Source organism: Ochotona princeps, chromosome 6 (assembly GCF_030435755.1).
Source record: "Ochotona princeps isolate mOchPri1 chromosome 6, mOchPri1.hap1, whole genome shotgun sequence".
Lineage (NCBI taxonomy): Eukaryota > Metazoa > Chordata > Mammalia > Lagomorpha > Ochotonidae > Ochotona > Ochotona princeps.
Genome location: NC_080837.1, coordinates 75,848,473 through 75,873,627, shown reverse-complemented (window position 1 = coordinate 75,873,627; position 25,155 = coordinate 75,848,473). Strand labels below are relative to the sequence as shown.

General features: G+C 39.3%; 1 protein-coding gene across 1 annotated transcript in view; it reads left to right on the top strand.

Annotated features, from left to right (window-relative positions):
• Positions 1-25,155, top strand: part of LOC131480595 (gamma-aminobutyric acid receptor subunit gamma-3-like) — a 321,730-nt gene that overhangs the window by 18,677 nt on the left and 277,898 nt on the right. The window contains exon 3 of the mRNA XM_058666519.1: positions 17,592-17,659. Coding sequence (XP_058522502.1) covers positions 17,592-17,659 — 68 coding nt within the window. The remainder of the gene's footprint in view (positions 1-17,591; positions 17,660-25,155) is intronic.

Here is a 25,155-nt window from a genome sequence, read left to right as displayed (position 1 = left end):
TGGTGTTATTTTAGATTTCTGTCTAGCTGTCTGCATTTCATCAGTATGCAATTAACATTTTGATCCAAGGTCTTTCAGGTAATCTCATGAAGTATTATTGTTACAGTACTTATCAAATGGTTCTTCTACTAATGCACACCTGGGGGACAACTGTAGAAGTGAAGATTAGTTTCCTAGAGCGTCCTGATTTCAGGGGAGCCTCATGCAGCAGCTCATGAGCCTGGCACTGCAGCAGAATCTCCTGGAGAGCTTTTAAAATACACAGGCTAGTATCCAACTCTGTTGTCTTAGCATATTTATTATTGTTTTGTTTTATAGTTTATCGATTACTACTTTATTTGCTTTCTTTGGAACTAATTTGCTTTTTTCCCCCCTAGTTTCATAAGATGGAAGACAGGTATTAAATTGAGACCCTTTCAAATTTCAAGGTTTATTGCTGTTTACATTTAGTATAAATGCATTCATTTTCCTTTTTATTTTCTTCTTTTACTCAACGGAATTTAGTTGCAAGAAGTCTGTTTTAAAAGATTTATTTTATTTTTATTGGAAAGTCAGATACGCAGAGAGGAGGAGAAACAGAGAAGAAAATATTTTCTGTCCTCTGATTCACTCCCCAAGCAGCCACAACGGCCAAAACTGTGCCGATCAGAAGCCAGGAGCCTCTTCTGGGTCTCCCATGTGGGTGCAGGGTCCCAAGGCCTTGGGCTGTCCTCGACTGCTTTCCCAGGCCACAAGCAGAGGGCTGGCTGGTAAGTGAGGCTGCCAGGATTAGAACCAGTGACCATGTGAGATCCTGGCATGTGCAAGGCAATGATTTCTGCTAGGCTACTGCGCTGGGTTCTGCAAGAGGTTATTTTTCTAAATGTTTATGATAACTCCAGATAGCTTTCTGTTACTGATTTCTAATTTTACTACATTATGTTCAAAAATGTACATTGAATAACCTACGTCTTAAAGTTTATTGTGATCTGTACCGTGGCGTGCAACATCACTCCTAACTGGAAAGAGTGTAGATTCAGGTGTGAGCTGGGCTTTGCCCTGAATTAACTCATGAGGTAAAGGAAGCTGGGTCACACTGTTGTTAAAGTCTAATTTCTGATTTTCTGTTGCAGTCAGTTCTTGAAAGTGAGGTGTTGAAATTTCAGTCAAAATGTGACTTCATTTTACTTTAGTTCTTTTCCGTGTCTAAATCATTAAATCGGAAGTAGTAAGTAAACTTAGGATTTTTATATCCTCCTATTTAACTAACCGTTGTATCATTGTAAGATGGATCTCTATAGCTAAAAATATTCTTTCCTGTGGAATCCACTTTATTTGATGTTGAAATAATCACTCTAGATTTCTGTCACTAGCACTGGAACTGCAAATTTTCTTCTTTTTAACTTATGTTTTTCCTTATGTTTAAAGTGAGAGCTCTGTAGAAGAATCTTCCTTTATAAAATGTGATTTAACAGTGCTCTCTTCATTGGGGTTTTTCAGACCATGAATATTGATGCCATTAGTTATGTCTCTAATTGTTTAGTTTTCTGTTTGTCTATCTGTGTGTCTTTTCTTCTTTCTTTATGAATCTGTTTCTCTTATTTTCCTATTAGCAATAACTTTTTATTTTACAGTTTTGCCTGTTTTAATAAAGATTTATAGTACCTATTTCTATATTTCTATTTTATTTTATTATTTAAATTGTTATAAACATAATATTGGGTACCAGATAACGTCTTGAGATATATCTATATATCTGTATCTATATCTATCTATATATAAATATAGATATATTACAATGTTCAGATTTGAATTAACTGTCTCTTCAAACACTATCATCTCTTTTTGTTGAAAGCATTCAAAATCCCCTCTTCTCGCTTATATATATATATATTTATATATATTATCTCTAGTAACTAACGTGTGCCCTAAAATATTGTAATTTTTCTCATAATTACCTGTGAATACACATTAATGAACAATCTCCCCTTCTCTCCACCCCCTCATTACCACTCTTTCTCTACTAACTGCCATTCTACTCTCCCTCTATAAATTTTAGATTCTAAATATGAGTGAAGCCATGCAGTACCTTCCTTTCTGTGCCTGGCCCATTTAACTCCTCTATCCATCCCTTGGTTGGAAGGTTGTTTGCCATATTGGCATGAGTACAACTGTACTAACAACAGGCATGCAGATATTTCTTTAACAGATTGGTTTCGTTTCCTTTTGGCACATACCCAAATACGAGACTCCTGGAACACTTGGGCATTCTGTTTCTGGTTTCTGGGGAAATCTCCACGCTTCTTTCCACACTGGCTGCAGTGACTCACTTTGCCACCAGCAGTTTGCAAGGAATCCCTTTTCTCACATCCTCATCTGGTACTGTCATATTTTATCTATTTGCTAATAGATGAGAGAGGTGATACTACACTATGGTTTAAATTTGCATTTCATCGGTGATTGGTCATGTTGAGCATTTCCATGGATCTTCTGGCTGTTTTGTATGTCTTCATATAAAAAATGTCTATCCAGGAATATTGCCCATTTTCAAGCTAGATTAGTTGTCCTGTGCAATTAAATTTCTTATATTTCTATCAACCCTTGTCTGATGTATAGTTTGAAGTTTTTTTTCTTGTCATTTTGTAGGTTGGTCCTCCAACCCTTTGATTCCTTTGCTATTCATTTTGACAAAATCCCTTAAGTATATTTTGTACTGTATTTTTAAAGATTTGTTCATTTATTTCTAATTTTTTTTTGTTGGGAAGACAGATCAAGTTTTATGGAGAGAAAAATCTTCCATTGCTGAATCGGTCCTCAAATGGCCGCCATGCCAGAACTGAGCCAGGGGGCAGGAGATTCTTCTGGGTCTCCCACATAGGTGCATGGTCCTAAGGCTTTGGGCCATCCTGTAATGCTTTCCTAGTCCACAAGCAGGGAGCTGGATGGGAAATGGAGCAGCCGGGATATGAACTGGTGTCCCTGTGGAAAGGCAGCTTTTACAAGGTGAGAATTTAGCCACTGAGCCTTCACGGTGAGCCCTTTTTACTGTAATTTTGGGGTCTCATTTGTAAAATCCATGTCCATACCAATGTTCTGAATCATTTACCCTGGTTTATTCCAGTAGTTTCATAGGTTTGGAGCTTAAATTTAGCTCAGTATCCGTTTTGAGTTGGTTTTTCTAAGTATTGAAAGACAGAGATCTTATTGCACAGTTCTGCATTTGGATAAGCCATTTTTCCAACACCATCTACTAAAAAGACTGTTCATTCCTCCAGTAAGTGTTCTGAGGGCCTCTGTCAAATACTGTTAGTATGTAGGTGCATGGGTTTACTTCTAGGTTATCTATGCGATGAATCTTCTGACATTTTCTTTTCTCTTATATTGCATCTTTTCTTTCACTTGGAGAACTCCCTGTTGTGTATCTTGTGGAACAGGTCTACTGGTGATTAATTGTCTCAGCCTCTGTTTGGCCAGGGCTTTGTTACCTGTACTTTATATCTGAAGGACCACTTCACTGAACACAGCCTTTTGGGTTGGCAGTTTTTTCCTTTAGTGCTATAAGATGCTCATTCCTCTCTCTCCCTGCCTGTAATGTTTGCACTGAGAAATCTAAAGTTTGGTGACTGAATATATCCTTGTGTGAGAATTGTTTCTTTCATCTTGAAGATTTGAGTCTCCTCTCTTTGTTATTGGCCTGGGAGATCTTTATTCCCAGTATGTCTTAGGTTAGATTCAGTTGAGCTGAATATGACTGGTACCCTCTGACCTTCCGATATCTGGGCAATTGTATCTTTCTCTAGGCTTTTGACACTTTCAATTATTAATTTTTTGTGTATACTTTCAATTTTATCTTATTTTGTTTTGTTTTGTTTTTTGATGTCTACATAATTGACAAGAATGCAGGCCCATGAAGACTATCGAATATATTGGGGAGGGTCAAATCCCAGCAGGGTGGGGTGGCAAATGTTTCTGATTTTCCTTTTCTTTCCTGTTCTCCTGCGTAGGGTGGGGGATCTAGGGGGAGAAGAGGGCTGCTGCCAGCTGCCAAACTACATCAGAACCTGGGGATGGGGATGTCTACTTGATGTCATCTTAGAACCCTGAAGTGGAGAAGAATGTTTTGAGGGTATTTCTTGAGTAGTTATGAGAGTTCAGAGAGGCTGTTGGTTTCACTGCTCCAAGTTCAAGAAAATTCGTCCAAGGCCCAATGACTGGCAGAGTTCACCGTAGCACATCTACTCACCCAGATACTTGCTACCATGTTTTGGCCAGGGGAGATGTCCAAAATGTCCTGCTCTCTGTCTTCTTATGTGGCATTTGATGTCCTCTGCAGGCTCAAATGATCTGGCTGCCATGTCCCTCTTATGCTCCTGGGCATGCCGTCCACTGCACAGGCATCAGGAATTGAGAAGGTCCAGTCCCGATACATGTATTTCAAAGTTGGGCCACTGATTCCATGATTCTCTGTATAGCTGGAATTTTGAGTTCAGTGGTCGAGTTGGGGAGTCTCACAAGGAATGTCACCTGGGGTGACCCTAGACCTGGCTATTACGTGTGCCAGCAAGTACAGGGTCCAGTTCAGTCTGGCACCTGTATCAGTCTTTGCACATACCACTAATTGTAGTTACCTGATCAATTCCATCCCCAGCTCCACATCCCATGTCAACCAACAAGTGTTGCAGCCCAGCCCAGCATGCCACAGACCTGGTGTTGCACACACCAGTGAGAACTGCAGCCTGCTTGGGGCAACCCCCAGTAACAGCCACTAGGCCTGCACCCAGCCCCAGTTCCTGTGCATGCCAGTATGTGCAACAGACTAATCTGATCTGTGCTGCGTCCTTATCAGGCTCTTGTACACACCTATGGGTATTACAGCTTAGCTCAGCTCACCCCCTCCCCACCCATGAACCAGTCCACACGTATGCGGATGGGTGCTGCCGCCTTTTCCAGTTTACCCCACCCTTTCCCTGGCTCTCATAGACACCAGTGGGAGATGAAGCCTAACAGAGCAGTGCTCACGGTTTCCCTAATAGGCCCAGTTCAGTCCTGGATGTCGCACATGCTCCAGGGAGTACTGTGATTAGATATACTTTCTATTCCTTTTGTCTTCCAGAATCCCTTGTGAATCCCACTACCTCAGCTATTTGTACTTTTAATGCTGTCCCAAAGTTCCCATAAACTTTTTCAGTCCTCTTCATTTTGTTTTATTTTTCTTCTTTTGACTGTGTGTTTTAAAATAGCCTGCCATTAGCGCACTGAATTTTTTCTTATGTCTAACTTGTTTTGTCTGCTATATATACTTTTAATTGTATTTTAGAGTTTACCTAATATATTTTTCAACTCAAGGATTTCTGTTTGATTTTAAAAATTCACTTTAATCTCTGCTATTAAGCTTCTCACAGTAATGAACAGTTTCTCTGTGGTTTTCTGAAGTTTTGGGTTTTTGCAATCGTTAAGAATAGTTAAATTAAGGGCCCAGCATGATGACTCAATGGCTAAATTCTCACTTTGCAAGTGCCGGGATGCCTGTGGGCGCTACTTGTTTGTGTTCTGGCTGCTTCTCTTCCTATCCAGCTCCATGCTTGTTTCCTGGGAAAGCAGTAGAGGATGGCCCAAAGCTTTGGGACCCTGCACCCATGTGGGAGAGCTGGAAGAAGTTCCTGGCCCTTGGCTTTGGATTGGCTCAGCTCTGGCCATTGTGGTCACTTGGAGAGTGAACCAAGAGATGAAAGATCTCTCTCTCTCCATCTCTCTTTCTCTCTGTAAATCCGATATACCTTTCCAATAAAAAAAAATCTTGAAAAAATAGTTATATTAAACTCTTCATGAAAATTTACCTGTTCAAGTCCTGATTATTGAGTGAGGTGTTGGTTTCCTAAAAGTTCTTGACACTTGTTAACCTGGAATGTCTTATGGTCACAGCAAGATTAGTAATTCTACCAGTGTTTGTAATTCGACTTAGTTTGTTTTCTTTAAGTCTATGGGCTCTTCTGTTATTTCGCACTAGATGGCCTGCTAAACTGAGGTCAGCTTCTACTCTTTAAATAGTGTGCCATTGCTATTTTAGTATCAGAGTACATGTCTTCACTGGCCTGCTTCAAATCTGCAGCTGCTGGGGTGTTCAGAGTTAACACAGGCTGTGTGGAAGCACACCTGGGGACCAGGAGTTGTTCTGTACAGCTCCATTAATTCACCCATTTTTGTTGAATCCTTCATATTGTATCTACATGTTATAAATGTAAACATTTATTGGTATAGTTATTATATTCATATAATTTTTATGTTTTTAATAATCATAGTTATTGTTTAGGAGTCACATTTGTTTATCAGTTCTGATTCTTATCATTTGTTTCTATGCCTTGGAGATGGAATTGCAGTCTGAGGGTCATTATCTACACAAATGTATCTCTTTTCCTGACCTACCTCCTTTGTGTTCTTATGGTTAAATAGATTGTTTGTCTCTTAATAGTATTTCATTTGTCACTGGGTAAAGACCTCAAAATATAATTATTATAAATATGTTTAATTTGCTACTTTTTAAACTAGTAAAGAAGAATAGGAGAATAAATATTGCCCAGCATATTCTTTCATTTTTACTTACACAGTTATCTTTGTTAGGAAGCTACAAATATGTATTTTTTACCTTTTTCTCTAATTTCTTTCCATCTGGTATATTCATTGTATTTGTCTCAGTATGTTTAATGGTGCTATATATATCTTTGAATCTGTTAATTTTTCTCAATTTTTAAAAAATTCTATTCTTCAGATGTTACTTTCTCTAATTTTTTTTTTCTTGAATTTGGTGATTCTTCTATCTAAAATCTACTGTGGCACTTGTTTTGTGAATTTTTAGCTTTGACAATTGAATTTTCCATTCTGAAATCTTCATTTGATTCCTTGCTATGATCTCTATCTCTTTAGTTAATTGTTCATCTCAGGTGAGATCATTGAAGACAGGTCTGCACTGTTCTGTTTGCTCAAGACAGTTCTTCAATCTGACTGAACTGATGACCGAGTTCCGTATAGAGGGATGACAGCAGGGAAATTCTCGTGAACAGAAATGTCCATATCTAGCCTTTTGGCACCTGGTCGAGGCCAAGCAGACACCTAGGAGGGTTTGTTATGCTAGGGAAGCTATAGTGTGTGTGAAGGGGTTATGTCAGTGTAAAGGTGATTACACTTGTGAGGAGCGATTTGAAGGTCATCGCGGAGACTGATACCCTGGACCCGGCGCCATTCCTTCTTGCTCACAGCTCACGAAAGTCGCACAGGCCTAGCTATCCACCAATCAGATGTAACCTGGCATTCCACCTGAATCCCAGCCCCCAATCTTCCAGCCCCTTCCCCAACCCCGCCCACTCACCAATCATCTCCAGGCACTAATCCCCTGGGGCCTGCCCTCGAGCTCTCCCAATCCCCGCCCCCCACACCTTGCGGGCCTACCTGCATAAAAAGGCCCCAGGTGCTTCCTTCGTTCCTTGTTTCCTGATCTTCACCACCTCCACCCTGTTCCTGCCCTGCTGGAATAAACCTCCTAAGATACCTAGTTGCGTCTGGTGTTTTCAGCTCACGGTAAAGAACCAGGTTGCGGGAATTAACTGCATGTAATAATATCATATGTAATAATATTGCAATATCATATGAACTAGAACTCTAACAACTTTTTAAATAACTAACAACACTGAAAGTCATTTTTACTTGTGTCAACTACTATCAAGGAAAAGCTTCATCTTCTGAAACATTTTTAATAATAATTTGAACCTTCTTCCAACAACAGAGTGTTGTGTGTTATCACTCAGGAAGGTTAACATGAAACAAATGGCTAAAAGCAGTGGGTGGCCTTTAAGCATCTCACGTGCTGGGTATTTGGATGGCAGAGTCAGGTATTGCTTATAATTACTTTTCATTCCAAAAACACGAACAGTTATTCCTTAAAATAATACGGATGACATAGCAGTCTTCCCAGTCTAAGTCTATTCACTTAGATTCATCAAGAGTGGAATCCGGAATATGGGGACCTGGGTTCTGTGGTGTCCAAAGTTGGCAGGTATTTGTGGCTTCCGTAAGAAAGACTAATTAATCTGGCTGTTTTGTTAAATTATCACATTGTTTGCCTAACCACTGTGTCCTGGCAGAAGTTTAATTGCTGTTTTTCCTCACCACTCCCTCTCAAAGAGGATCATGCGCGTTTTAAGTTGGAAGCAAAGCAAAGAAAAAGTGAATGTAATACATAGCACTAACAGTAAACCTTTAGTTGCCTGGGACTTTACGTAGTGAGTCCACACTAAGATGGTCATGACAGTATAAATGTTGGGCAAATTCTAACAAGTATTGTTGCTACAGTGTACATAATCCTCATCCTCAAGGCAGCCGAAGCCTTTTCAGACCCAGTGCTCCAGACACGGTGTCATCAGTCTAGAGTTGGAGTCAGATAGAAATGGCAGTTTGGAAGGGTTGCTGCAGTGATGACATGGATGGGTCCAGCACAGAACTTCCACAAGGTTATGAAGCAACCTCTAATCTGGAGGGGTAAACAGTGCTTTCCATGTTTCTTATCAGAATTGGTATATATGTTCCATATGTAGGGTAAATTGTATAGTTTAGGTTAGTCATGTTAGATACCTAGGCTGATACATCAGATATCAAACCTGCTGTTTGGGGTATTTATGCTGAAATGTGATTATCTGGAAATATCTTCTGTTCCCACATACACATCTGTGCAGAATCTTCTGGTCTTCTCTCTGTTAATACCTTGACCACAATACCTGTTTCTTTTCACAAAGAAAGAAAAGTTGAGGTAATTTCATTGTGATGAAAGGAATATCCCTAGACATTCTAGATTCAAGGCAAGAACCAGATAACCTTAGTTTAGATCTCAAACAACAGCAGAGTTAGGTGAAGTGAGGTTGGCAAGCCCCGTGGTCTTGAAGCTTAAGCACCCTTTTCTGCCTTCTGCCGATGCCCTCCCCTCCCTGGAGACTGACTACCGACCTTTATCTTCCTTCCTTTGCTCAGATCTGTTCTTGTCTATTTAATAACAGAACTATTTGGCAGATTTTTCAGGGTGAGTACAGAATTTACTGTTTTAAAGAGCTTGATCTGTTTCCCATTCCAGAATCCCTGAAGTGGATCTTTGACATAACTTGGAGATTTTGACTCTTATTTTAAATTCTAATCATAGCATTTATTTTTGCAGTTCGCCAACTCTCTTAGCTCTGAAAAATGTTCTTCTTCACATTGTCTAGAACGTTGACACATTGCTTACAGCCACACGTGTTCCTTTGTTTTGGTTAAGTATGCTGTGTCTAACGATCCTTAGCCTGACTTCTTTTCCTCATGCCATCATCCAGATTCCTGGACCTTTGATAATCTTTTAGTAACTTTTCTTTGTTTTACATAATGTTTCTTTTAATGATAAAACCAAGATTTGTGACTCTAACCACCATCTCCAGTTTTGAATACGTTTTTTTTTTCAAGTCTATTGCTCTATTCTAGACTGTAACTTAGATGTAAATTTACAGTTTGGAGATGGGGCAGTGGCTCAACAAGCTGATCTTTTGCCTGCGGTGCCAGCATCCCATATGGGTGTCAGTTCTAGTCCCAGCTGCTCCACTTCTGTTCCAGCTCCCTGCTTGTAACCTGAGGAGATAGCAGAGACTGGCCCAAGTGCCTGCGACTCTGCACCCAATGGGAAAAGGGAAGGAAGTTTCTAGCTCCCAGTTTTGATTTGGCTCAGCTCCAGCCTTTATGACCATTTTGGGAGTGAACCAGCAGATGGAGGATCTCTCTCTCACTCTCGCTCTGTTTCTCCTTCTCTCTATAAATCTAAATAAATATTTAGTTAAAAAATTAAAAATAATACATTCGTAACTTGATTATGGATATCTGAGTCAGATTTCAATTCTGTCTTATCTAATCGATAATGCAGTACCACACATGAACATTAGTGGGAGCACCAGTACATTGGTTGAGTGTCTGGTTAGATCAGTGTGACTCTTCCAGCACATCAAGATCTCAAGTCCAAGAGGTGCACTGCTCTCTGCCAAAACTTGACAGGTCTACAGGACTTGTGACCATGATGACTGGGAAAAGTTCTTCCTGCAGAAAACCAGACGACAAAAACTGGGAGAGGTCACTGCTTTTTTAATGCAGTCATCATTGTTCTTTGAGGCCACCCTGTTCTATCAGTATTTAGACAAGCCAGAGAACAGTCCCTTATGCAACATGATTTAGGGTTATCTTTCCATCCTCAGGACTGTCAAAGTTTTTTTTTTTTTTGACTGAACACACTGTACTGTGTAAGAGTAGGGAAGAGTTCTGTTCAACATTTATCTAGAGTTTTTCCACTGCGCTTCTAAGTGGCTCTAAAGCATGAATAGTGTCGCAGAAACCTTTTAATTACTTTCTAGATCTCTTATTAAGACAATTGACTGGTATATTTTGGTTAAATTTGTATCTTCATGTTAGAAGTAGAGTTTGGGCTTCCTGTTTCATCCTCTTACTAGTGTTACTTTGCTCCTGTATTTTAAAGTACCTTAAAATTTATTCAGTAATAAGATGTCTTACATTAAGGTGTGATACAGGCATTATGAATGAAACCTTTGTAGGTAAATGAAGTTTGACTTTCCCAGGCAAGTAATACCGGGACAAAATACAATTATGAAAAAAAATTGTTAGAATTTATTTTTTTCTGTTTTATGATTAATATAACTTTTGTTTAGAGTGAAACACTGCTTACAGATGAAGAAAATAAACTCCGGCAAATTTAGGATACTTCCTTAAGCTCACATGATTACTTCCGATTCGATTAAATTGTGCAAAGTGGAAGATGCCTTGCTTACTTTTTTTTATTATTTTACAAGAGATGGAATTTTAATTCTTTCAAGAGATACAAATTTCAATGCATGCTTTTAGCACCTGCTCATTAAATTCTGAATGCTTCTGAACAACAGCAAAACTGTTCCATTCATTGTTTTGACAACATGGATTCGCAACTGTTTGCTTTAATAGTAAGTTCTAATAAGATTATATAGTTTCCTATGCGCAGTGGCCTTCTTCAGTGTCTTCTGTTGTGTCTAACCCAAAGTAAGATCATAACAGCTTTATTGTGATCTTTGTAAACACTTTGTGGGCTCCTTGACACCACATATGTGAAGAATAATTGGAATGGTTTAGAGGCTTTATAAGTGACATTCACGGTTCTGGGATTAGTGGAAATGAGATTAACTGTAAATTGTATGTTTGTTAGGTCAGAAAAAAGTTAGTTGGTCAGTAGGACCTTAACAGAGCTGATATATAGTAGCTTTGTCATCTCAAAGTGCCAACACTAAACAACTTTTGCATAGGCCTAGAGCTGCAAAACTATAATAATGATCAACTTTGCTCATCCAGTGTGCTTCTTATCCCAATCCCTCCATCTATCCAGCATAAACCTGTTATCCTACAGGTCAGAAAAAAGCATTTGAGTGCCTTTAACTTAGGTGTTATGGACAGATTCAAGATAGAACACTTGCATTTAAAGAAGAGAAACTGGAAAGACTATGTGTAATGGTGGTTATGATTATGGTATAATATTATAATAATAGAAATATTTTGCCATTGAAGTTCTTTGCTTCCCAGAATTCATTTAAACCTCACTATCAAAGCAGACTCTGGAAAGGTGAGGACAGAACCCAGAGTCCTCTGCTCTGTTGAGGTTATGGAATTGCCACTAGTGTCTGAATTTACTGTTAATAACATGGGACCATCAGTGACATTACATATTAAAGACCAAATTATTATTAAGATGTCATTTATTAAATTGTGTTTACTATTTTTGTCTGTGGGCATCAGCAGGGGGACAGAAGAAAAGTTGGTGGTGTGATGGGAGTAGTTGGGTGACTTGGTGAGAGTGATGTATTGCTTTACATAGGATATCATCTTACTCGGTGAGACTTAGTTCAGATAGAAGAAGCAGACAGTAAGTTAAACGGGCTAACAAATAAACCTATTCTTTTTCTCACCCACCCTTTGTCCCCAAAGGCAGGAAGATTGGTAGGAACGTGGCTTTACCTGATATACTCACAATGCCTGTCCCGTTTAAATATTTCTATCATATTTTATCTTTCCTGAAAAAAATAAATTTAAGTGGCTAGGATAATTTTCAGTGTACATACTATCTGACAGGCAGAACATTAAGAATGTTGACATCCCTTTTTGCATGTAACTAGGGTTCTTAAGAGCTGTAGCTAGCAGCATATTTCGTACCTGTCCATCCAGTGTGTGTTAGTTTCTATTATTAGCCCATCCTGTACAGTGAGACTGAAGCACAGATATTATAAGAAACTTCCCAGGATCAAAAACGGGTGAGCCACAAAGCCATTCTTGGCAGCAAGATGGTTCAGGTTGCCACACTTGTTACCTATGCCCAGAATTCTCCATTCACCCTCCGTAATGCTGCCTTTGGTAGCTGGGTGATTTCGTTAGCTATAGACCCCCTGGACCTCTCCCATATGCCAGTTACTGTCTATCAGTATTACTGGCCCTGAATCCCATCTAGTCTATGATTCTGTCATTATAATGATATTTCCTGCTTGTTTATGAGTGAATATAAGGGTTTGTTTTTGCTCCCCCAATGCTTTTAGTCTGCGTGGATCTGAAAAAAAAACTATATTTTATCAGATGCTTGTTTTTGAGTTTCCTTGTTTTGAAAGATTTCTGTTATCAGTTCTATTGCACATTTCACTACTTGGGTCAGCCTGTAGTCAATTGCATATGCTGGGGAATATTTTTTTGTCATTTTTAAAAATTTGACTTCTACAGATTATAGTTAATGAGCTCATGTAAATATGTAACTTGTAAAGCCCAAGTAATTATAATGACTTTACAGCCAGAAACAGTAATTACCAAACATTATATGATTACCTACACTGTCTGGGATGCTATGAGAAGGAGTTAAGGCAAATAATGTATATTTGATCTCTAAGGACAGGCTCTCTGTGTGAAGAGCTAAAAGGTGCACATGTCCTAGAAATTTTAAAAAAATGATTTCACAATGTGAACATCTGAGAAAGATAATACCTCTCAGTTACAAATAGTTCAGTAAAATATTTTTTTTTCCTATGACATCTCAGGTTTGCTGGGAATTTATATGAGAACTATCTTTTAAAAGAGGTGTTTAAAAAGAAAAACAAAACAAAACAAAACTCTGCTCAAACAAAACCACTGGCTGTTAGTGCTGGTCATGTCACCTGAGAGCCCTGTTGCTGCTGCTTGGGCTTCTGTGTGTCTGCAGCTTCGTTCCTTTTCGGTACGTCTCTGTTTCTCTGCTTTCTTTGGAGTCGTTGCCCACCTGGTATCCTGGTATCCCATGAATACACAATGAACCAAGCACAGCTTCTCTTTCTGTTTCTCCGGCCTTTTTCTTATCGCCACTTATTTCGTGAAAGTAAACCATGTCAACTTGTGCAGGTGATTTTAGAAACTAACTGTGGCAGTTTGAAAAGTCAATTTGAAGCGCTTCCCCTTTCACCCTGAAAATTTTAAGAGAAATTCTGGAATCAGTTAAACTCCGCTGTTAGCAAAAGCAGCCCAGAGTTGACCTCAGGTTAGAGAGACAGAGTGTATGTGGCATAATAAATAATGTTAACTTTCTCCTCAGGTACTCAGGGCCTGAAAAACAAAACAAAACAAAACAAAACAAACCACCAAATGTGTTTTATTTCAGGAAAATGAAAGGTGTTCATTAATATTTAAATGCAGGAGGGTTGGTGCGATGGTTCAACTGGCCAATCCTCTGCCTTGCAGCTCTGCCAGCATCTCATATGGGGACCGTTTGTTTCCTGGATGCTCCACTTCTGAATCAGCTCCCTACTTATGGTCTGGAAAAAGAGCAGAGGATGACTCAGGTCCATGAGATCCTACATGCAACACGGGAGATCCAGCAGCAGTTCCCAGATCCTGGCTTGGGATCAGCTCACCTCTGGCAATTGTGATCATTTAGGGAGTGAAGCAGGGCATAGATCTTTTTCTCTCTGTTTCTCTCTGTAAATCTACCTTTCTGATAAAAATAGATATATTCTGGTTCTGATGCAATGGTTCAATGACCATATCCTCACCTTGTAAGCACTGGGTTCCCATATGGATGCGGATTCAATCCTGCTGCTCCACTTCCCATCCAGCTCCCTGCTGGTGGCCTGGGAAAGCAGTCAAGGGTGACCCAAAGCCTTGGGACCCTGCACCTGAATGAAAGATCCAGAAGAGGCTCCTGGCTCCTGGCTTCGGATTGGCTCAGCTCTGGCCATTGTGCCCACTTAGGGAGTGAATCAGTGGATAGAAGATCTTTCTCTGTGTCTCTGCTTCTGTGTAAATCTGATCTACCTTTCCAATAAGTAAATCTTGAAAAATAGAAATGTCTTTAATTTTTTTTTTAATTCAAGAGCAAACATTTGTCTTAGAGAGTGAAATGGTGCCTGGAATGCAAACATCTCATATGGAGTGCCAAGGATGAATGCCTGCTTTCTTCCCAATGCCAGTTTCAAACTGATGTACACCCTGGGGAACGGCAGGAAATGGCTTATCTCTCTATAAATTCTCATTCTTTACCCACATACCAAGCACTTAGCGTTTTTGATACACGTAATACAGAATTTTTCATGTATTAACATTTTGAAGGCGCAGTTCAGTGTCATAAAGGTATTTATACACACCATGAATCTCTAGAACTCTTCATCTTTCAAAATGGAAACTCTGTGCCCATTCAATAATAACTCCTGATTCCTGCCTTGACAGCTCTTGAAAACCACTGTCCTGCTTACTATCTCTACAGCTTTGACTGCCATGGATACTATATGTATGCAATCACACAGCAGTATCTTCCTGACGGCCTTATTTTCTTAGCATAATGTCCTTAACATTCATACACATTGGAGCGTGCGTCAGCATTTCCTTCCTACAGAAGGCTACGTAATATTCTTTTGTAAAGGTGTGCATCCTTTTGTGATCCATTTGGCTGTTGATTGTCACTGAAGTTGTTCCCATCTTTTGACTCTTGTGAGTAATACTGAGGTGGACACGGGTGGACAAGTCTCTGGTTAGGTCCATGCTTTCGATTGTTTTGGGTGGGAGTAGTATCTCGTGATTTGTGTTTTGATTTACATTTCTCTGGTAACTAACGATGTCAAGGGTCTTTTCATGCATTTATTTACCATTTATATATCTTTTGGAGGGAAATATCTAAGTTCTGTGCCACTTTTTTCTAAAGATTTATTTATTTTTATTGGAAAGTCAGATATGCAGAGAGGAGGAGAGATAGAGGAAGATCTTCCGTCCCTTGATTTACTCCCCCAAGTGGCCACAATGGCCGGAGCTGAGGCGATCGGAAGCCAGGAGCCAGGATCTCCCACATGGTGCAGGGTTCCAAGGCTTTGGGCCGTCTTGCACTGCTTTCCCAGACAAATCAGGCTTCCATATTCTGGTTACTAACATGTTATGAGAGATAAGATTTACAAATAATGGCTCACATTGCATGGGTTATCTTCACTTTCTTGTACCCTTTACATAAGGAAGTTTTTAATATTGAGGTAGTCAAACTTGTCTTTTTTTTTCTTTTGATGCCTGTGCTTTCGGTATTATACCCAAGAAATTGTTACCAAACCCAATGTATTGAGTCATTCTAATAGTTTTGTAGTTTATCCTCACGTTCAGGTCTTTATTTTGGGTTGAATTTTGCATGTGGTGTAAGGTAAAGATCCAACACATTTCTTCTTCACGTGACTACCCAGTTCTCTGGGCATCATTTGTTAAATAGACTGACCTTTGTCGCATTGAAGAGTTTTGGTAGCCTTGTAAAGCTCTTTCTTTAAGGCTAAACCTTGACTGTTTGAACTGTAAATTTTGAGCATTTGTGGCCTGTCTCACTTTTGGAAACCACTGTCAAAGCTATTCTCTAAATGCTTCGTTTTAAGGGTGTCTCTGCCTGAAACAACATCCACTAAAATTAGTTTCTCTTTCTGTGTGTGTGTGTGTTTCCAGACTCCTAGCTCCTAGCTCTTTATTGCACTTATTACATTTGACACCTTCCTCTTGAAGTTGTTAAGGCTTTGTGTCTGTAAGTCTTTTTAATTTAATGAGATAAAAAGCTCTGGATGCCTGAACTCTAATAAATACTGTGAAACAGCCAGAAAAATCTCTTGCAAAAGAAATGTCCTCTGGTGATTGACTTCACAAAGCCTTTCGTGTGGCAAAATCAAAGATTATGCAGTGTTTGGGGACAGAGCATGTGTTGAATCTAATTAAGTCGAAGAAAGATGCTACTTAATTTTTGTAGTAGTTAAAAAAGATTTGCATAAAATGATGAATTCTCCTCTTATGAGATCTAATTGTTATATGCATAGTGCATAGAATTGTGTTGGGTTGCTTCCTAAATTGCCAATAATTCACTGGAGCTAGCAACCATATCTTGGTTGTGCTGACAGATACGGGAGGAACAGGCTCAAATTCATAATCTTTATTTTTATTTTATTGAGGTCTGGAAATCTTTGCCTTGGCTACAGCAACTGGACATGCAATTTCACAAGAGACTAAGAGACAAGAGGTGCCATTCATAGTTCCAAAAGTGGAGTGCAGAGGTCCTTTTGTGAATGATCAGTTATTTAGCAAAACTGGAGAAGGCTCATTGAAATAATTGCAGATACAACCACGGCTGTTTCCATAGAAACAGCCCATTTCATGTGGAAAGGTTCAGGACTCCTGTTTATATTCCTCCTGGGGAGATATATTCGGAAATTGGCTCTTTCCTCCCTGTCCCTGAGTGCTGATTGAGGGAGCGTCCTCCGTGGCAGACAGGCCAACTCCAGCCCTGTAGTCTGGCCACTCTGCAGTCTCATTACTGGTCCCAATCAGTTCCATTGCAATCACAGATAGAGAACCTGCTTTCCTTAGAACCAAATGAGCCAGCCTAACCTCCAATGCAGAGTGTAAGATATCAAAACTTTTGATTATAAAATGTTTGTCCTCAGAATTGAAGTAGTAATTTTTCTTACTAAAATGTTAATCTTTACCCAGTTACCGGCTTTTAATTCTTACAACTGGTAGATTGGGCGCCTTTCAAATTATAACGATGCTAAGCAGAGTTTCTTTTTTTTTTGTCTTTGATGTGTGAATTCAGAGCTTCACTTTTAGTTGATTTGTTTAGAATGAAAGCTAGACAACCTTGTGATAAATACAGGACTACATCATTGATTTTGCTTATCTCTTGTGTTGGCTTCATAGCAGAAGTTTAACATTAAATTACTTGAGCAATGTCTTATATTTTATCTCACAACTTTGCAATAAAATCAGTTTAACTAATGTCAGGTATCTTTCTAGCCATCTATCAGTGGCAACTTGCGATTGTGTAAATGTCTTATTTTCCTAGAATGTAATAATTCCAGGTAGGAATATCTCGGCTTTTGAGGCTTTAAAAAAGTCAGGCAAGATTTGAATGAATTAGAAGATGAATTCCGAAGAAACGTGGCATAGTAGATGTTTCCAGCATACCCTTGAGATGTTAGTGCGTGAATCATTGGACATTCAGTAGTACTTTCTTCTCTCTCTGTCTCAGAGTATTAACATGTATGTGTTTTTCTCCACAGTAAAACCGACCGTAATTGATGTTGACATTTATGTTAACAGCATTGGTCCTGTGTCATCAATAAACATGGTAAGAAGCTATTTTATTATCTGCTCTGATGGATTAGTGTGCTTCCTTTTGCTTACATTTTCCTTGTGGATTTCTTTCTGAAATTTATCATGCAGATGTAAAAGTCATAATTGACTTCTTAAATATGCTGCACTTATTAGTAGTTTAGATATTGCAAAAGGCAAAAAAAATCATGAAGCAGAGCTTGTGACAGTAGTAGAAAGATGTTGCTCAATTAAGAAGTGTCCCTCCCCCCAATCCACCTTCTCAACACATGGAATCATAATACATAGATTTTCAAATGAAATTGTTTGCAATTATGTGGTCTTTAGTTGTATCAGATCTCATTAATATCAGGGATAAATAGAAGTGATGGATCTAATTCCTTTTTGTTCCTATGAAGTTCAGTGGGTTCTTTCCTCAGCTTAGGATAGAGAGCTGGAAATGGGTTGCAAACAGAGAGGTTTTATTTGAGAGGTGAACAAATGAGCATGAAAAGAAGGAAGGGGGTTTCAGGGAGTGTCTTGAATTTTTAACGGCTTTCTGATTTCTCTTTGTCAGGAAGACTTTCCTGATTGGGAATCACTAATCAGTTATTAAATGGCTGGGAAATTCCTCTGTTGCCCCCTTGAAGGTGTTACTTTCCTGACCACCTGGTGAGACAAACAGGTGACCTTCCCTTCTCACTAAAGGGTCTGGTTTCTCAGGATTTAAATAATATCCTGAGGGTGCCTGTATTCAGGGTGCCTGCCAACATTGGGACAGTGAGATGATGGACAGGAAGAATGTCCTCACAGGGCTTGCCCCTGGACCTCACACAGGATTTTGGCGAGCTTGGACTGTCTCACTTTTCCTATGCTTCTAGTGTTCATCAGGAAAGGACTCAAGATCACACAGCTTGTGTTTTATCTGAAATGTGCACGCTGGATAAATAAAATGCCATTTATTTATACTTTGCCTGTACATGTATACAGTGTTTCCATTGTAAGCAAATTGAGTTCAAAAACTTTTTAAGGTAAAAGATATTCTGTATTTTTTTTAAAGTATGTATCTTGTAAGCAGGCATTGTTCTGTTGAAATACGCAAGGGTCCAAGCTTGCTGTCATGGTCTGCAAGCCATGGTAACCCTCCAAGCCGTGAGCAGGACTCCCCAGCAGGCCGTGCATTGCAGTTGCATGGGCGGGAGCACCTGTACCCTTGGGTCTTCCCTATGCTGCCATTTTATTTCTGGATTTGAGGAACATGTGAAACTGCGGGTAGGGAATTGACAAAAGCTGACTGCTTATGTGTCTTCTTCCCGTTGCAGTGTTCTGTGTATAGAAATAACCCCTCCAAAGTTAGCAAAATCATTTCCTTTCATTGCCAGATTTTCAAAACATTCTTGCTTTCTTTTGTGACATAAGGGCTGTATGTATGGCAAGACTGTATTTATGGATAACTAACTTTGAAAAAAAAAACTCTATGTCCTCCATAAACTGGAGCAAAGAGGTAAGATGCACAAAAGATAATTACATCACGCAACATGTGGTACAGATTATTGTGTTAAAGTCAAATTATGTGTTGTTTGTTTTTTTTATAACTATTCAGTTGACTACACAGAATAATTATTTCTTAGTGTGTTTTCTTTGGTTACGTTTGTTCTATATATTATGCAGTACCTTTGTGTATATTACTAATTTAATGCCAAAAGAAAAATTGTGTATGGGTGGTAGGGGATGCAAAAACGTTTGTGGAAAATGCACAGTATCATTTAATTCCATTTTCCCACAGCTTTTTCAAGCCCCCTCACATAGCCACACAATTATTTTCAGAACAGTTTCTTCTATTTATGTATATAAGAATTTGTATGAGCTTCTATAACTTAAGAGATCTAATTTGTGCTCAGTATTAAGCTTTGCTATTGGAATTTATGAGGATTTGTGTATTGAAGTCAGAAGCTGAAGAGGAAGCTGAGGAAGTGATTCACCCCAGATCATCAGGCCATTGCTTAAGGCACTCTTCTTGGCAATGTTGGCAGGGCTGGAGTGGAGTCGTTTCAATCTGAAACCCAGTTTCTGAAAGTAGGTTGTGAGGTGTGACCATGTGGGAAGGCCCCTCCTGTACCCTGTGTGGGGAGTGGTATTCCCAGTAGCATGTTTTATGTGCAGGACAGGGGCACCAGCCCTGAGGCCTTGGTGACAAAGGAAACTCATTTTTTAAATTGGTCTAAAAGAGATTCGTGCATTTGCAAAACATGAAAACCATTTCCTTTTGAAATGTGTGTAGGGCCTATTTTTTGAGGTTAATTCCAATCTTGTTTGATCTCTAGTCACGCTCATCCATTTAAAGAAAAGAAATAGCTGCTCTTTGACTGAGGATGGAGTTACACTTCATAACTGAGAATATGTCATTTGTAAAACATGGTGCAATATACCTAACTTACCAAATAGCAGTGCTTAGACCATCTTAACCAACGGTGCTCAGAACACGGTTAGCAGTCTTCAAGTGGGCAAAATCATCTGGCATATATTCTAGAATTTAGGATTGAGTAGGTCATGCAATTTTCTGAAAGGAAAGAACAGAATGGTTGCATGGATTCTCTTTTACACCACTGTCAAGTTAGAAAGTTGTTGAGTCAAGCACTGCTAACCAAGGACCGTCTGTAGTTGAACACACAGTGCTGACATTTGTGTTGTAAAATCATGAACTCTGACTCCTCTGTCTAGGGGTCAGGAGTTACTGTAATCAGAATGGCCTGAAGCCTTCTGGGGCTCCATCACCAAGCAAAATACAAGAGCTTCCCTGTGAAATACATCCAGAGAGAGACAGCAAGTTACTCATGTTAGGTTTTTAAAATTGGAGTAGAAATTTTTGAATTAACTTTTTCATGTTTTAAAGGTTTATTTGTTTTTATTGCAAAGTCAGATACACAGAGAGAAGGAGAGATAGAGAGGGAAATCTTCTGTACAATGATTTGCTCACCAAGTGGCCACAATGGCCGGAGCTGAGCCAATCTGTAGCCAGGAGCCTGGAGTTTCATCTGGGTCTCCCATGCAGGTTCAGGGCCCAAGGCTCTGGGCCATCCCGACTGCTTTCCCAAGCCACAAGCATGGAGCTGGATGGCAAGCGAGGCCTCAGGGATTAGAACTGGTGCCCTTATGGGGTGCTGGTGTGTGCAAGGTGAGGACTTTAACCACTAGGCCACTGTGCTGGGTCCAACTTTCTCGTTTTTAACAAAGAGGTCTCAGTATCTTCAAGTTATAGTTAGTCCAGATTTTCTTCCGAGAATGTATCTCTACTATCATATAAGGTGGACCAATTCCTGTGGTCACAGTGCTGAGGAAGTACTACAACCATCTAGATAGCAGTGGACAAGCTGAATGACTGCCAGTGCTTTCCTCTAGCGGTGCTGGAATATTCCTTGTCTTCAACAGATAAATGGTAGAGGATAGGCACAGATTTGTTTCAATATCAGATAATCCCACACAAACACATGCACTCCTTTATCTACCATTATCCTGAAAGTCCTTGTGTTCCCTCTACTCATCTCCCACGCCCCTCTTGCTCCTGGAAGCCACAGATGTTTTTACTATATCCACAGTTTTGCCTTTTCCAGAGTGTCATGTAGGTGGAATGATACAGTATGAAGGTTTTTCATACTGGCCACCTTAGTTTTACAAACACTGATACTGATTCACTAGAAGAAATCTAAGAAATGAGTCACCATGAAATAATTACAATGTGTAACCCAGAAACTAATAGGGCATCGGAGAGATCGTAGACAGGCTCAACATCTTCACAATATGATGCCTTATGTGGTATTATAAACTGGTAGGGTGACTTACAGCCAACAGGGGCTGTGCAGGAGAACACGAGAAATGCCTACCTAATCCCTGCTCCTGTGGCTGGTGCTTCAAGAAGTAACAGCAAGAAACTGTATCCTGATTAAAGTCTACGGAAGACAAACTCCTTTCCAGAAAGGTTGATCATTGCTGCAAGATGATTCATTGTACCCCAGAATTTTCTGAGGCTGTCAGGGAACTCAGGAAACTCAGCAAACTCAGGAGAGCCCCAAAGTAGTGAAGCCTTTGATGACACGTGCCACCTTTCTGGTTTACTTTACATTTATCATTCATAGCAGTTTTTGGATCTGTAGTTCGATTCTTTTCATAACTATTTCATACATGTGGGCCATTATGTCTTAAAAAACATTGCTTCAGCACCATTTTCTCTTGTTGCATTCTAGGACTCGAGTCACATGAAAGCTGTTTATTTCTTCCATATCCCACCTTATCCCTCCAGTGGCTTGTGAAAGCCATTCATTGAGTTCTTAATTTTAGTGACTATATTCTTTCTAATAGATGTCAGTTCTCTGGAGAGATTTTCCACCTTGAATACTAGTTTTCTTGAGCACAATTAGTCATTAAACCCACATCAGATAACTATAGTACCTTGACCAGTATCTTTTTTCATAGTATCTTTTTTAAAGAAAAATATTCATTTATTATTCAAGTTTATACAGATGCATAGAGATATATCACCAGTTGGGAACTTAGTTAAATAATGAAGTAAAAATGCTTCAATCCTTCTAGCTACATCTTCTATCTATTCTCTGGCATTAGTTAATTTCTTTATGGTAGAATTAAGCAGAAAATACCATCAGAGTCGGAGGCATTCAACAGCAAAATCACAACCTGGTATAAAGTCCTCCTAAACAGTAGAAAGATAAAGACTCAAGACTCCCAAATCTTTTGTTCTATTTCTGTTGCATGTTATATTGCTTGGTTCCACTTTTCAACATTTCTGGCAATTTTACTGTTGTACAAAATTTTAATTGACGCTTTAGAAGCCTTTCCAACATGACTCTGGAAATCTGAACTTGCCTGTGAGGTGATGTGGACTCTAGTCCCCACCACTTTGGGTATAGCTCCCTAAAATTCCAATGGAGTCCCTGAGACACTTTGTTACTGTAAAGGCGCTGAAAATTAGGCTATCCTTTTTTTTGTTGCTATTTTTAGAATTACTTTTTAAAAAACATTAGTAATTTCTATCTCAGAAACAGATTTACAATGAGAGAAGGAGAGAGAAAGAGAGACAGAGAGAGAGATGCCATTCAGTGATTCACTGTCTAAGTGGCCACAATGGCCGGAGCTGAGCCTCTCTGAATCCAGGAGCCAGGAGCTTCTTCCAGTTCTCCCACATGGGTGCAGGATCCCAAGGACTTGAAGCATTCTCAGCTGCGTTCCCAAGTCAGAAGCAGGGAATTGGATTGTAAGTAGGAGCAGCTGAAACTCTAACCAGCACCCATATGGGATACCAGCACTGCGGGTGGAGATTTGACTTGTTAAGTCATTGTGCTGGCCCCTACAAGTACTATTTAATCTCTACTGAGGTCAGGTTAGTCAGTAAACATGTTGTGAAGGAAGCTGTTATGGTCTGGCTCACTATTCTAACATTTTCTCTGAAATCTTGATCCTTTCTGTTTTGACTCCTTGGCTGCCCTAAACTCCAGCGAGTTGTTCCTCTTGGTGGCTGCTCTTTGCCAAGCCTCATCGTATCATGTGTCATGGCAGCAGGAGACAAATTCTGGGAGAAGGCACATGTGGCAAACTTGGCCTACTACAGTGAAGCTACCCATTTTGAAGTTTGTTTCCTTAAGAAATGACTTTTTAAAATTTGTATTTTAGCTGGTTTTTCCATGAGTGTTTCCAAAACCTTCAAGAAAATGTAGATTGTGGAAACATTGAAGTAGATTGCACAATTTTTTTTCCCAAAAAAGTGTGTTTTAATTCTATATTGCTGTGAACTGATGCTCCTTCATTTTTGTTCATAATGAGTTTTCACAAGTTATCCCATTAAAGATAGACGTGATTGGTTTGAGAATGTAAGTTCAAATGGACTAGATTTTATTTTGAATAATCATGAAGAAAATAATTTGGAGCAGAGAATTAAGTCCGATGAAACTTTCTTGGGCAATGGTTATCTTACACTGAGAACTTCCCAAACTGCTTTCAAGGAGAGAAGAGAACATGTTCTAGGGTACAGTGTTTCTAGCTTCTTTCTATGAATGATGAGATTTTTAAAGGAGATTCACTATACATTTCATCCAGCTTTAAACATGACACTTTTGCATAGTGAATGTCTGTATGTACTTGAGATTTAATTTGTCGCTGGAAGGGGAAAAAGCCTTTCCATGGTAATCACAATAGAAATAGTACCTAAATTGTACTTTGATTATGTAAATCAATAGAGAGCATGGACAGAGTCACACAATGTGAGTAAGAATGATCTCTAGAGCTTTAAAAATAAGTCTCCAGGGATAACAAAGAAGATGACATTTAAAGGATTTTTGAAAGCTGAGGTTCAGCGAATCTTAGTCCGTAGTGGGAACTTGCTTAACCGTAAGCCAGGGCTAAGTCCTTCAGGCTTTCTGATTACATCTTCCTGTATTCCCCAAAATCAGATCCAAAAGCTTTACCTTCTGCCTGCCTACATGATTATGTGTTAGTGTATACACAAACATGTACACCCTGCACACCTATCCGATTTTAAATGTTTGTAGTTCACAATTACATTAATCCGCAAGCCAAGTTTTGTTATAATGGTATTAGCTAACATTCCTTAGGTGCTTTCACTGTTGTATGTGCAGTCCTGACATTAAACCTATGAGAGCATTGTTATTTTCACTCCAGTTTGTGGCTAATGCAGTGGGGGATTATACCCTCATGTCATGTCATAAAAGCCACCTGAAAGATGACAGAACTGCCACTTAGCTTTTTCATCCTTAAAAGAACAAAGGATTTAGAATAGGCTGTCCTAAAGGGCATGTCTTAGCTATAAAAGTGATGAATTTGAAACTCACCCTGTGTCTTCTATTTTCCTCATCTTCTTGATGAATTTGAAATTCTCTCCCTTTTATACAAAATGTCATTAGAGGTGCTACCTGGTTGGTTGGTTGGTTGGTTGGGGCAGTCATATCCATTGCACGAATGGATGTGAACTTTTCAGTGATTTAAGAACACTGAAATATCTGTAACAATAAAATATCTAACCTTTGTTAGCACCGATCTTAGGTACTAGCTCCTTCAAGTTGTGAATAGCTTCTTGTTTTTCTTCTTGAACTTTTCCACTTCATTGGATATTTTGTAATTGGTGTTTGGTTCTTCACACTATGAGCTACATAATGGATAACTGAAAAAGAACATCTTGTTCATGTTACATTAAAACAGATTTTTCAGAAACATTGCACTGGTGGTTTGGGACTTAGAGTTAAAGCCCTAATAAATCCTTCTCTTCACATCTGGCAAGGTTTCTGTAAGTTATTGCACAGCCCAGCTTACCTGAAGGTAGGGAGCCACATATAGTTTGTAATGACAAAAATGTACAGTGGAGCATGGAAGGACAGGTGTGCTGTGCCAAGGCATTGCCGTAAGTAAGAAGACACCTTTACAGGTTCTTAAGGGGGCTGACCATATGAATCTGTTAAAGAAATCCACCTGGGAGCGTATTTAAAGATAAAAATAGCAGCTAACTGAAGT